General features: G+C 45.7%; 2 protein-coding genes across 2 annotated transcripts; both read left to right on the top strand.

Moving 5' to 3' along the window:
- Positions 1–4,015: 4,015 nt before the first annotated feature.
- On the top strand, positions 4,016–5,762 carry LOC144108522 (uncharacterized). The gene is made up of 7 exons (XM_077641738.1): positions 4,016–4,103; positions 4,647–4,728; positions 4,811–4,900; positions 4,983–5,156; positions 5,332–5,488; positions 5,631–5,714; positions 5,747–5,762. Exons 1-7 carry the CDS (start codon positions 4,056–4,058, stop codon positions 5,760–5,762), a joined length of 651 nt encoding a protein of 216 aa, XP_077497864.1. The 5' UTR covers positions 4,016–4,055.
- Positions 5,763–8,470: 2,708 nt separating this feature from the next.
- LOC144108784 (uncharacterized) lies at positions 8,471–9,652 on the top strand. Its single transcript, XM_077641963.1, has 3 exons — positions 8,471–8,498; positions 9,055–9,203; positions 9,283–9,652. The coding sequence occupies exons 1-3, from the start codon at positions 8,488–8,490 to the stop codon at positions 9,447–9,449; spliced, it is 327 nt and encodes a 108-aa protein (XP_077498089.1). The 5' UTR covers positions 8,471–8,487; the 3' UTR covers positions 9,450–9,652.
- The last annotated feature ends 2,849 nt before the right edge of the window (positions 9,653–12,501 follow it).

Genomic DNA, 12,501 nt, shown 5'->3' with positions numbered 1-12,501 from the left:
CGTCGCCGGGTGACAACAGTAGACCAGGATGTGCAGATTGTAGCAGCTGTAATAGACCAACCGACCACTTCAGTCCTGGAAGTGAAGGCTGATCTCGGACTTGACAATGTTTAGATAACAACAGTCAAGCGATGCCCCTATGTGGCAGAACTCAAAAATTGTAGAACGGCTGCTAGGAAGCCACTCCTGCAGGAGCGTGGAGTTGCCTTGCTGGAATGGCCACCGCAATCCCCGGACTTGAATATTATCGAGAACTTGTGGGGAATCCACAAAGCTGCGTTGCTCTCCCGCAGTCTACACAGCTTGTCATCAGAGAAGCTTTCCTCTGCCGTGCAAGAGCGCTGGGAGGAACTCAGGGCGAACGCTGAGCTCTGCGGCGCAAGTTACGGATCTCTTCCAGATAAGATGAGGGCGGGGGTTGTAGTTGGTGGAGATAACACCCGTTTCTAGGCGATTGGCAGCTGCACCAAAGTCCTCGCAAGAGTGTATATGCTTTCGTTTCGTCCCGGCCGTCAAAAGTTGTTGCGGCCATTCTTCTTAACTGCCTACTCTAATTAAAAAAAAATTGGCAGTGGCTTAGCTAGGCTATGCCCGAATATACATAGCGAGAGGTACGTTTCTCTGGCTGAGCTTGTTGTGGACACTGTACGTTTAGCAATGAGAGACGTTAGGTATACACATCTTTTATTCATTTTGTTTGGCAGAGAGGAAGACTGCCCGATGATCTGTGAAGTAGCATGCAGCCGTCTCAATTTTGTCAATAAAGCATTTCGGTTTTGTAGAGCCTCTTTAATATACAAGCTCTATAGTAGTTCCCCATTGTGTAGTCTGGAAGTGTGGGTCCGATGCTAACTTAAAGTCAAACTTTTCTTTCATACACTAAGAGAGTCCTGTTTCCTGTTGAAATCACCCAAAGTCACACACAAAAGTGAAACCATGCCATAAGCTCGTATATACCTGGCAACCACATCAATCGTCTACTTGGAAGATCATCCTGGTGCAACGTAGAGTCCTTGGTTGATAATGCCAGCTTCCAGAGGCTGAATACAGCAGGCTTCACCATTATTCACCGCGATTGAAGGGCGATGTTTGACAGCGGTGATACCTTGTTTCAAGTAGACACAGACTACAGCGTTCTTATTTGGTTCAAGCCAACTGCCGGGCTACAACCTCTGGATAGGAAGAGTTAATCTTTATTTGTCTATACGGACGTTTAGCAGCGGCTGGACTCTCCTCCACTGCATGCATGTCAAACTTTGTGATACAGACGCCCACTATATCTCCGCCTTTGATGCCCAATCCTGCGCATGCGACGCGGGGTTCGGGTGATAGAGCGGCGTGCGCCGAAGCGGCGACGAAGAACGCGGCGCAGCTGTGGGGTCTTTCTGATTACCATGGTATTGGCGCATGCGCAGAACTTCTCATCCGCGTGACGTCACGCTCGGCCTTGACGGTGGAGCGTGCGCGAGGCCGCGGCCCATGTAGCGAGTGTAGCTCTCGCTACAAAAGCCAATTCCGACCGTCTCTTCCTTGTTTCTTCTCTTTAGAGTTTCTCATTTTTTGTCCACATGACCATTGCAACATGTCTACTTTGTTCTCTATGAATTTTTCCCAATTTTTGCCGTTGTAGCCGGCGCACTGCTAGAACGTTCATAGTCGCTTTCCATTATCTCGACGACGCAATGCATTGATCACTGACTTGGTAGAGCCCAACGTTGAGCTGATGGAAACAATGGAGCGAGTCGAGGGCACATTCTGGCTGCTCGGCACCAAGCACCTGAGCCCCTAAGTTGTGGAAGTGTCACCACAGCCTGCATACTTGGCTCAGGCATAGAGAAAGTTGTACCTGTGACAGCCTTGATTTTGTGATCACATGAAAAAAAAGAAAACACGAGAAGCAACTGCACCGATATACCACGTGCTGCGCAGAACCAAGCGCAGTTGCTGCACCTCTCGGGAATCATGCCAGACTCTCGATTTTTATGCGCAGAGCAAGAGCAAAGCTACCTTTACCTCAAAGCAAGCGCCCCTTGGCGGAGCCGCCGCGCTTAAGCAGACAACGCAGCGGAGGCCCCATCTACTGTTGTCACTGCGGTTTCGCGCTAGCTCCCCAGGCGCCCGCTAGAAATGGTCCGCGGAGCGCTTCCTAGCGTGCCTCGATGCCAGGGCCGGGTGGAGACAACTTAAGCGACGCCGCCATATTGAATCACAACTTTCCTCTCCCATGTACCGCGAAATGCTCGACTGGTAGCCCAGTGGTGCTCTCGCTGTGAAAGGCCGTTCAAGTTAAGGCACTTTGAAGCGCGCCGAGAGCATGAACGGCGCCGCTTCAAACGCTAGCGCCCCTGATCCCGTGTGAATCAATATGGCGGCGCCGCTGAAGTTGTCTCCACACCGGCGGCGCTGGCATAGAGGCACCCTACGCTGGCCACGCAGAACGGTGTTCAAGATAGAAGTGGACGAGCGTGTATGTCCGAAATCGGAAAATGAGCCTAGGCGTGTTGCTGCGCTAGATAAAAAATGACACTCGATATGAGTAATTAGGCCGAATGCGGATATGTGTGTTAAAATGACGTCAATTGCGGCTTGGACCTACGATTTTCAAGGCTGCCACCTAATTACGACCACAGCATCTTCCGTTTAGCTGCTGTGCAAGCATGATTCGAATCAGGTTCTCCACCTAATCGCTGCTCCTCATTCCGCTGGGCTCGGTGCGCTTAGAGGCAGTGCCGTCTGATTACCGCCCAAGGATTTCGCCTACTTTCCACCGGCTACACCTTGGCGAGTAAGCCACATGGTGGTCAGGTGAACAGTGGCGCACTGACACATGGCAGGTGCTATGGCGGGTGTTGCCATCAGTATGAATTGGGTTGCAACAAGGTGTCTCTTCCCGAGCAGCCTCTCTCGACTAAGTGGGCTGCCGAGTGATACGGCGGGCAGGCTGCCCAACACGCGGTGGGGAGGTGAGCAGCATATTCCACAAAACCGGCTTCAGACAAACTTACATATAATCACACGACACCCAAATGCGGGGAATTGCTTACAACATGCATTCGCTCTAAGGAACAAAAGTATTACCTTGAAATCACACCAACTTGAAATTTTTGAGCGCAGGGATTGCGCAGCTTCCAGGTTGTATCACCACTATTGCTGAGGGGACGTGTCATTTGTGCCCATCTTTACATGCTTCGCATTCAAGATGCGCAGTGTAATGCTGCGCCACTGTGTGACCAATACTTGATGCTAACAACCCGGCTGCATTCCTTTCATCGGTAACCAGGCGTAGATCTCCATAACGCGGTAAGGCTAACAGGCGACGAGCAAATAAAACTTAATGCCCGTCTGCTCGACGTACGCAAAGACTCACTGTTGTTCGCTCCCTGGACGGCGCACTGCTACACGTCTAAAGAAACGCCGTAGGGTAAAATGTGTTAAAGGGAGACTGAGGCGGTTTTCAAATCTGCTAACCTTCTAGGCTTTTGAAGTATACTCATTGTTGATCTTGCTTGTGAAGTTATTTTTTCAGTTGTTGCAAAAGCATCGCCACAATCACAGATTGAGTGCGCGCCGTTCAAATCTCCCGCGTCCTGAGAGAGCGCAGGAGAGGAGAAAAGCATAGAGGAAAACCTCCTCCTTGTCGGCCCGTGTGACGTCATTTTGAGGAGCCGGAAACCCTCCGAGTCACCCGAACGTGCTTTCAGCGCGCGTTGCTCCTCGTGTTGCCTGCGTTGTGGTCGTAATCCCAAAGTGTTTCAGCCACGTGCAGCCGATCTAACATGAGGTACTGCTGTGCGTTCGGGTGTACGAGCACCTACGGCCGCGACGATGTCGTCTTCCACACTTTCCCGAAAGATCAAAAGCTCGCAGCGCAGTGGGTCGTTGCTGTGAATAGGGAGAGTTTCAAGCCGACCAAAGCAAGCGTACTCTGCTCGAAGCACTTTCGTGACAGCGACTACGTGCAGAGCTTGTCCCTAATGCGATCGCTAGGGGTTTCTGTCAAAGGGGAACGGCTGAACCATGACGCGGTTCCTTCACTATTTTTGCACAAAAGAAGCATGCCACCACCGCCAAGAAGTGCATTTGCTAAAAGAAGGAAACATGAGGTGAGTGCTTCTACTTCCGATTTTAAATTCATTACTCTGCGGCAATTCTGGTCTCATTTGCGTGTGGAGCTTTGCATGAAGCGTTGACCGCGAGGAGCGCACGCGGAGAGCGATCCCGCGATGGTACGGGCACAGCGCCGCGCGGCTGTACTCGGGTTTCCTTTTCTCGCGCAAGGGGATATGCTATAGAGACCCCTGCGCTAAACGTCACTTACTCGTCAATGAAACACTGCTGATGGTTCCTCGCATGCAGACGGGACGGGAAATTATAATGATAATGGTCTTGCCCATGCGCACTGGCGCCTCGCTATTCCCCTATTTCCGTAACCGATAGCTTCACACTTTTCAAATCTGTCCAATTCCGATGTGGTTATGCAAATGCGATAAGTCGGCAGGCGTCATAGTATTCTTACGAGGTAAACATACATTTCGATGATCGCCAAACAGCCGAGAACGACTTCACATACGCGGTTTTCTTGCTTTGATAGAAACATTTTCAGTAAAGAGCACTTCAGTAATTCAGTACACTTTTTATCCTTCCAGGTCCTTGCAGAACTGCTTGGAGAAGGATCAAGCGTGGAAAAACTTGATCCAAAATTGGGCAGTCCCTCTGGTAGCCCAACAGGTAATGACGCTACATTCAGTCTGAACATTTAGTTGTGCATGCCTATACTGTGCATCAAATCATGTCTCAGTCTGTGTTGCAGATGTCACAACAGAAGCTGGAGCAGATCTTTGTGCAATGCGACATGAAAACTTCGGCGTGGAAAATTCACTAAGTATCCTCGCTCTCACTGGTAATGGTCAATCTTCAGCAAGCAGAGTAATGCAAGGCATTGACGCCTTACACATTATATGATAACCAGCTCATTATTGCAGATTCAGCACATGATGCAACGCTGGAGGTCACACTGACAGAGTCTTGTGAGGGAAGACACAAGTCTGTCCAAGCAACGATGCGGCCAGCGACAAAAAGCACAGCTGTACAGGCATGTGTGAAAAGAAGCATGGCATCACACCACTCTCAGACAAAACCACACACTGTATCTATCGGTATGTGCCTCCACAATCAGCGTACATTTTTTATGCATGCATTTGCACAATAATGACGGGGAAGGGGGCAAAGCGCTATAGAGGTTTTCAGTTGTACTAAAATTTCCGCATATTCTATGTTGCGTGCAGTGGTAACAACTACTAAATGCAGCTGCACATATCACATGATTTTTAGGCATTCAGGTTGGCAGCCCCATGATAAATGTAGCCACTCAAACGACCATGCCAATCCAAAGAGAGGCCATTGAAAATGATGACAGCACAGAAGACGAAGGTGGAGATGAGGACTACGATGATGAGGACTACACTCCATGCGAAGAATTTGAAGAGAAGTATGCGATTTATTAACAGTATGATAAAAACCTGTTTGCCCTACTTTTACTCTGGTGCCATAAACATTCACTCATGTTTTTCATGCAAGGTAGCGTGCTTAGGCTGTCCAGTGCGATTGAAAATTTGCCCATTCTCTTCCAGGCACGGATGTGTCGGAAACTCCCCAGATGAACCCGGCAACAAAATTTTTTTGGTGCAGGAGAAGTACCTTTGGAAGCTTTTCCAGCTGTGCACAGAGTGCCTCGCAACTCGTACAGTCAGATTCAAGTGTGAAGGCACACTTCTAGAAGTTTATGGGGAGTGTGCATCTGGCCATTTCGTTTACTGGTGTAATCAGTACGTCGAAAAACAGCAGCCGATGCTCAACCTGCAGCTTTGCGCAGCAGTTCTCTTCTCTGGATGCAACCCAACAGCTACACTGAGAATGCTGGCTTCAATTGGTGTACCAGTTGTGAGCAACAGGACATTTTTTGCAATCCAGCGTTCATATCTGTGGCCTGCAATTGACAGGGTAAGGAGTCATTGTGAAGAAGTTTCCAGCTTTCTTTGCATGGTCAAGGTCCAATGCGCACTGTTTTGTTTTCAGGTTTGGAAAGAAGAGCAGAAAAGTCTGCTGCAAGAGCTGCAAGGCCAACAGGTGAACCTTGCTGGAGATGGACGGGCTGATTCACCAGGATTTAGTGCTAAATATGGCACGTATACTCTGATGGACGTTGAACACCACAAAGTCTTGCATTTTGAAGTCGTGCAGGTGCGTTTCCACTTTGCTACATCAACGTTCTGTAAATTTCTATAGCTAACTAATGCCGCCAAATGAACTGTAACGCAACATTTAAATATCATGACTTCTTTCTACAGCACATGCATTATCATTGGCTTAGCCTTGAATCCCCGTGCTGGTAGATGAAGCATCAGCACAGCACTACCATTGTTAGAAATACAAAGATTTATTTTCTTAAAAATAGTTACAGCTGGGAGGAGAGACCTCAATGCATGCAGTCTTTTTTTAATTGGTAGACACGCTACACATCACTCAATATCCTTTGCCATTATCATACCACAGTCCAATGATGCTGGCGGCAGCTGTCGCATGGAGTTAGAAGGCCTGAAACAAGGCCTTGCTTTTCTGGAGAGTGAGAGCATCAAGGTAGCAGTGCTGGTGACCGACCGTCATACACAGATCAAGTGCTTTCTCCGCAACAACAAAGCTGCAATCGCCCATGAGTTCGACGTGTGGCACATGGCAAAAGGTATCTAGCAGCTGCGGCTTTATGGTGGCTGATAAAGTGTTATTTTCAGCATATTAATGGAATATATTACATTAGTCCTATTTTTTTAATATGCATTTTAGGTATCACCAAGAAACTGCACACAGCTGCAAAACAAAATAACTGCAAGGAACTTGCACCCTGGATTAAGTCTGTGTGCAACCATCTGTATTCGGCGGCAGCATCTAGCGAAGGCAAAGCAGAACTCATTGTGCCCAAATGGCTGTCACTTCTTAACCACATAAGGGACATCCACACACACGACCAGGCATCGTTCCCCACGTGCTTGCACGGTGACATCGGACCCAAGCAGTGGCTCAGAGAAGGTATGTTACATTTTGTAATGAAAATATGTGAAAGGCCCTAGCGAAGCATAATTAGGCACATCTAGGTATGATATATAAAGTAACAAAATTCCAATAAGAGAGGGTTTCAGGTACGAAGACATAATCTCTAGAGTACTATTCACTGCGTGTTTACAGGAGGTATTCACAGACCTCAAATGAGAACTGGCGATAAGAGTTAATGAAATTTGGTGATCACGTTGCCTTGCTAAAGAACTCGGAACTCCAGAAGAGTGGAAAATGGGGCTAGTTGGTGCATGTTTGTCATTTTTCGAAAGCGCTGAAACAACACGGACAAAGAAGGGACAGACAGGGATGAGCACTTGTCCATGTCTGTTCCTTCTTTGTCCGTTTTGTTTTAGCGCTTTCGAAAAATGAACTCGGAACAAACTGCAAAGCATTATCGATGACCTCGACAGGCAAAGCAGAACAGTGGGTCTAAAAACTTTATGCATAGAACTTAAGCAACGTCCAACAGTCTCTGAAGCGAGCAGTGGTTTATGATAGGCAGCGAAGCATTAAAAGTGGGAAGGGAAGAGGTCTAATTAGAGTAGGTAATGACCGCAGATCCAGACCATGTGAGTGAAAGAAACAGGATAATAAGAATAAGGACCAGTGCATTTAACAATTATGCTGAAAATTGAATGGTAATTTACCAGTATCGCTCAAGAGGAAATTATACAACAGCTGTATCTTACCAGTACTCACTTATGGTGCAGAAACAGAATTAGCAAAAAAGGTTGAACTTAGATTGAGTACAATGTTGCAAGCTGTGAAAATGAAAAGTGTAACATTATGATATGAAGAGAGCACAGTGGGTAAGTGAACAAACGAGTTAATGATATCTTAGTAGAAATCAAGAGGAAATGGCAGGCAATGCAATGGAGAGGCTGGACAACCTATGGTTGTTGAGGGTTCCAAGATTTTCCAAGAGGGTTTCTCTGGATTCCAAAATTTCAGCTACCTGTGCAGTGCAGCAGAATTTCAATGAAAAGCTTCATGAGCTAAGCAAATAATGGCTGTTTGTTTCTTCCATACCATTTATTACAGTGCACCTCAAATACCAATGTTTATTAAAACTATCGAAACTTATAAGATGTGCATTACTGAACGCAAGTTTATTTACAGGTGCACTGAAACACTTTTTAACTGGTTGATGCAGAGCATACAGCAAGCCGCACACTTAGAGCTTTACAAAGAGATGATAATGGCCGTTTCTTTTTAGAATCAAAGGCTTTCCAGAAGCTTCAAGACGTTGCAAATTCTAAGGCCCTTCTGCAAGACATGCCGCGGCTATCTACTAGATATCAAACCTATGGATTAGAGGCTTTTCATAGCCTTCTAGTGCATTTTGCACCAAAGTCCTACCATTATTCGTATTTGGGAATGAGGGCCAGGTAAGCTGTTGTCTTCTATTCTCTACTTTTACAGTCAGAAGCGATCGATATCACAAAACAATTGTGTTAAACAAAACAAATGTTAGACATGCATCTGTAGAAAAAGTGAAAGGCATGTAGGCACGTGCCGCAACTATATGAACAGGTGCCCATCTTAAATTACACTTACTGAAATTGTCAATAGCTGCATCATTTCTTATGTCGTATAAACAGAAATTAAGAACACAGTCGACCGAATCAGAAGGGGTTTTACATGCCGACACTTTGTGGAAATTTAGTTTCGGCTGTGTTCACCATGCAAGCACTGCATTTTCATTTTCAATCCGCCCGGCAACTGAGGCGATGCTTTGTTCTCATAGCTCTTCAAAAGTAGTACTTTGCTCCTTCAGTATTTTCATCACGCGTGCACATGGTGCTTTCAAGCACTAATTGCTAACATGGTGTTGTGCTCAACTCCCATCATTGACCTTCTTTTGTCACATGATCTTTACAGTTGGACTGTTTACATATGTTACAAGGTGACGCGTTTTCACACTGTCCTGTGCAACTTTTTCAGGACCCAACTTGCTGTACTTCACTACAACGAGAACAGTGGACGTGGTCAGGCACGCACAAAGGATGGCACACTTCGATGGTGTGTGCGTTACCCAAAGGCAGCAGGTGGTGACCCAACAGCTTGTCCAGTAAAGGAGTCACCCACTCATGGTAAGCTTGCACCACCTAGTTTATTTGGTCACGAAGAAAGTGAATATTGCACATGCTACAAGATGAAATGCTCACACAGGCTACGTCAAACGCCTCCTTGACAAGGTTGTGGCCATGGCTGAGAGCATGCAGCCTCAGGAGAGGAAAACTGCTCCAGAATCTCGTCCACCACTCAGCAGCAGTTTTCCAAAGGCCCCAAAAGAGAAGCTGGTCGAGAAAAGAAAGTCAAGGTTCAACAGACAATGATCAGTTTCTTACCATCTGCAGAGAAAATACCGGTAAGTAGTATGGGGTTTACCGCATGTCCCAAATCTGAATGTGGCTTGATAGCCATTGTGACAGGTAAAAATGTACAGCGAAGGATGTGATGACATGCACCGTATACTTTAATTAGAGAAAACTAGTTACCAAAATGTTTGGTTCGTCAAAAAAAGAAAAACAGATATTACTAAACATAAGAAGGCACAGTAGGAAAAATCATGCAGCCACTAGAAAGTATGTAGACCACTGTGCACTATACGCTGGGGATTGCGTAGATTATGAAGGAAAAAAATGCAACCTTGATAGCCACTTTAACGCCTCTATCCTTTCCTTTATGGCATTTTTTTTCCTTTAGCTTTTTTTACCTCTTGCTGTTTTATTGCCATCGTTCATTTTGATTCTGTTGCATATTTTTTGAAAAGGGGGGGGGGGGTCTGTTTTTGCATTCTTTTCATGTCAGTATGGCTATTAACCTGCTTCTCCCCTACCTGTAGGTGACAGCCTCCATAGCCAGACAACAGCTGTTTGAAGACCAAGTGTGCCATCTTCCAACCCTCCTCACTCCACTCCCCACCATAACCCCAGTCCATCCTCCTTAGAGTGAAGGGCCTATATAACCCCCGCCAATGATGACCGCACTTGACCTGACAAAGACAAGTCCTCTTGTTGGAACGTTGGTCGCTGGACTGAGGCTCTCCCTTCATTTTATTTTTTTAAGATTGAAATCTCCCATACTTGTTATCTGCCATTACGAAAGAACCAATGCACTACTACCACTTATTTAGCAACCATTGCTGTCTTCTAGAAAATATTACTAGCGACAGACTGTGGTGAACACACCATACGCTATACGACAGTATCTGCGTGATCTTAAAAGCGTTATGCTTCAGCATTTCTCGACAATTTGCAGGCTAGCACGAAAGAAGACTTAATCATTTTGCTTAGTGTGCTTCATGGAATAGTCATTTGGTAAGCAGAAAAAAAAACTTTTTTTTCTTGCCACCTTTCTGCTCTGCATTTTTACGGTAAACATGTTGCAATTTTTTGGGCCTTATTGATTGGAAGGGCAATGATGGTGAAGAAATGGACACAAGGCACATTTATAGCTAGGAGTTCAGTGTGTTGGCCCTCGACTACGGCACTTTCCACCAGACTATATACGTAGCTCAATTTTTCACAAAATTTAGTTGAACGAGATTGCATCCATCATTGTATCCAGTGTTGGATGTCTATGTCTAACCATTTAACCATGCATGAACTGCAAACAGACCAACTACCTCAATCCAAAGCCACACTAGGGAGACAGCTAGATGCCAGGGCAGACTACAAAGGAAAGTTTCACCCCAATTACAGATCTTCAGAGGTGATTTTTTGTCCTTGACACAAGTAGGTTTTGCATTGCCAACAGGCTTCCAACATGGTTTTTATTTTTTCTGTGACAGTGTTTAATTTATTTTATAATTTGCAGTAGCAATTCTGACATGACTAGAGTTTTATTGCTTTAGCTTGCCCTTCTAAGCGTTCGATAAGCCAAACAGACCTTCTCTCTTATTTCAGTTCCCTGAACAAGTGTCTACTGTGCATGCATCCATATGCTGCTAGCGTATAATTACTGCACGGAGCCCTCATATTTGCATTTATGCCCAAGATTTAAAAAAATAATTTAACTGACGTAAAATCTTATTTGAAGTGGACTTGCAAACTCACTCAGCTGTAGAAGCTACGATTTGTTGAATCCCTGCAGCTGCATCTTTCAAGTTGGTGTTAGTTCAGCCTAACTGCCTTATTTTTTCTGTCATACTGAAGAGCCTCATATGATCGTGAATTTTAGGGCAGCGTCATCAACTCCCAATAAAGGAATGAAGTTTTGCTAACTCGGACATACTTGCTTGGCACCGGCGGCAATAAATGCCACAATACAGCTATTCAGTGTAGTAAAATGCAACTTGATATTGGTTCAACATGTGCCTAACTGTTTTGTTGCTGCTGGCGTAGTGGATCATCACAAGCAGTCACTGAAATGCTGGATGCCAGGAGGCTGTCGCCTCCTACCTATAGCAGAACAACGCTCGGCCAGCTTGTACATGACTGCTCAATGGCAATGGTCATTGACTGAAGTTACAACCCGTGTAATCCCTGCTGTCTTATCTTGCAGGTTGGTATTGGAACACAATTATCTTGTGTGACCTCGCTGAATGGTAAGAGATGTTCTGCCAATCTTCACAAATTAATGCACCTTATTAACATTTTTAGAGGACCACAAATACTTTTTCCTGGCTTCAAAGCGGAATAAAATTCTGGTTTTTTGCCATGTGGTTTCTTCATGTCAATCACACTAGTGCCAGGTTCCTGCACAGTGATTGCAAGAAAACCTGCCAGAACTCAGCAGACCCAGCTAATTTAAATTAGTCCTCACTCCAAAAAGCACTTTTTCTTGCTCTCACTTTGCAATAACCTCAAGCACTGAAAACAACACACACCTCTGTAGAAACCTCTCTCTGCAGGAACACATAAAAAAGGTGGTTTTCTCAGACTGTATCCAGGAGACAACTTGGCAGAAAGCGTAGACTGTTTCTCATTTGTTTTCAGATGAGCCAAACAGCAAGTACGCTGCATTTCGCTATAACCTGTGAATGAAAAGTGCTAAAATTTCCCCCAAGGTTGATTCAAATTTCTCACTCATTAGTGGAGCATTTGCTGTTCATTTTTTTTTTCAAGAATTGTAGTGTTAAACCACAGGCTATCATAAATTTCGCAGTAGCCGCACAGAGCAGGTCTCTCCTAGCGATTTCTGGCACTTGATAATAAATGCAGCAGAAGTACTCATCTTCCATTCTGTGCATGCATACAAACACCTGTTATGAACGAGTAATATTGCAGCCACAGCGAAAATACGGTTATGCACAACTGGGTGCCACCCTACATGCGAAAAAATCGCATACCGGCATCAGACACGTACCGGAAATTTTTTCGCGAATGGTGCCGGCTGGCGCATGCACAACTACGAGAGCACTGTGGACGGCTCCTTTCGAAAGGG

Source organism: Amblyomma americanum, chromosome 10, assembly GCF_052857255.1.
Source record: "Amblyomma americanum isolate KBUSLIRL-KWMA chromosome 10, ASM5285725v1, whole genome shotgun sequence".
Classification (NCBI taxonomy): Eukaryota; Metazoa; Arthropoda; class Arachnida; order Ixodida; family Ixodidae; genus Amblyomma; species Amblyomma americanum.
The sequence above is the reverse complement of the archived record's forward strand: the minus strand, read 5'-3'. Positions and strand labels throughout refer to the sequence as shown.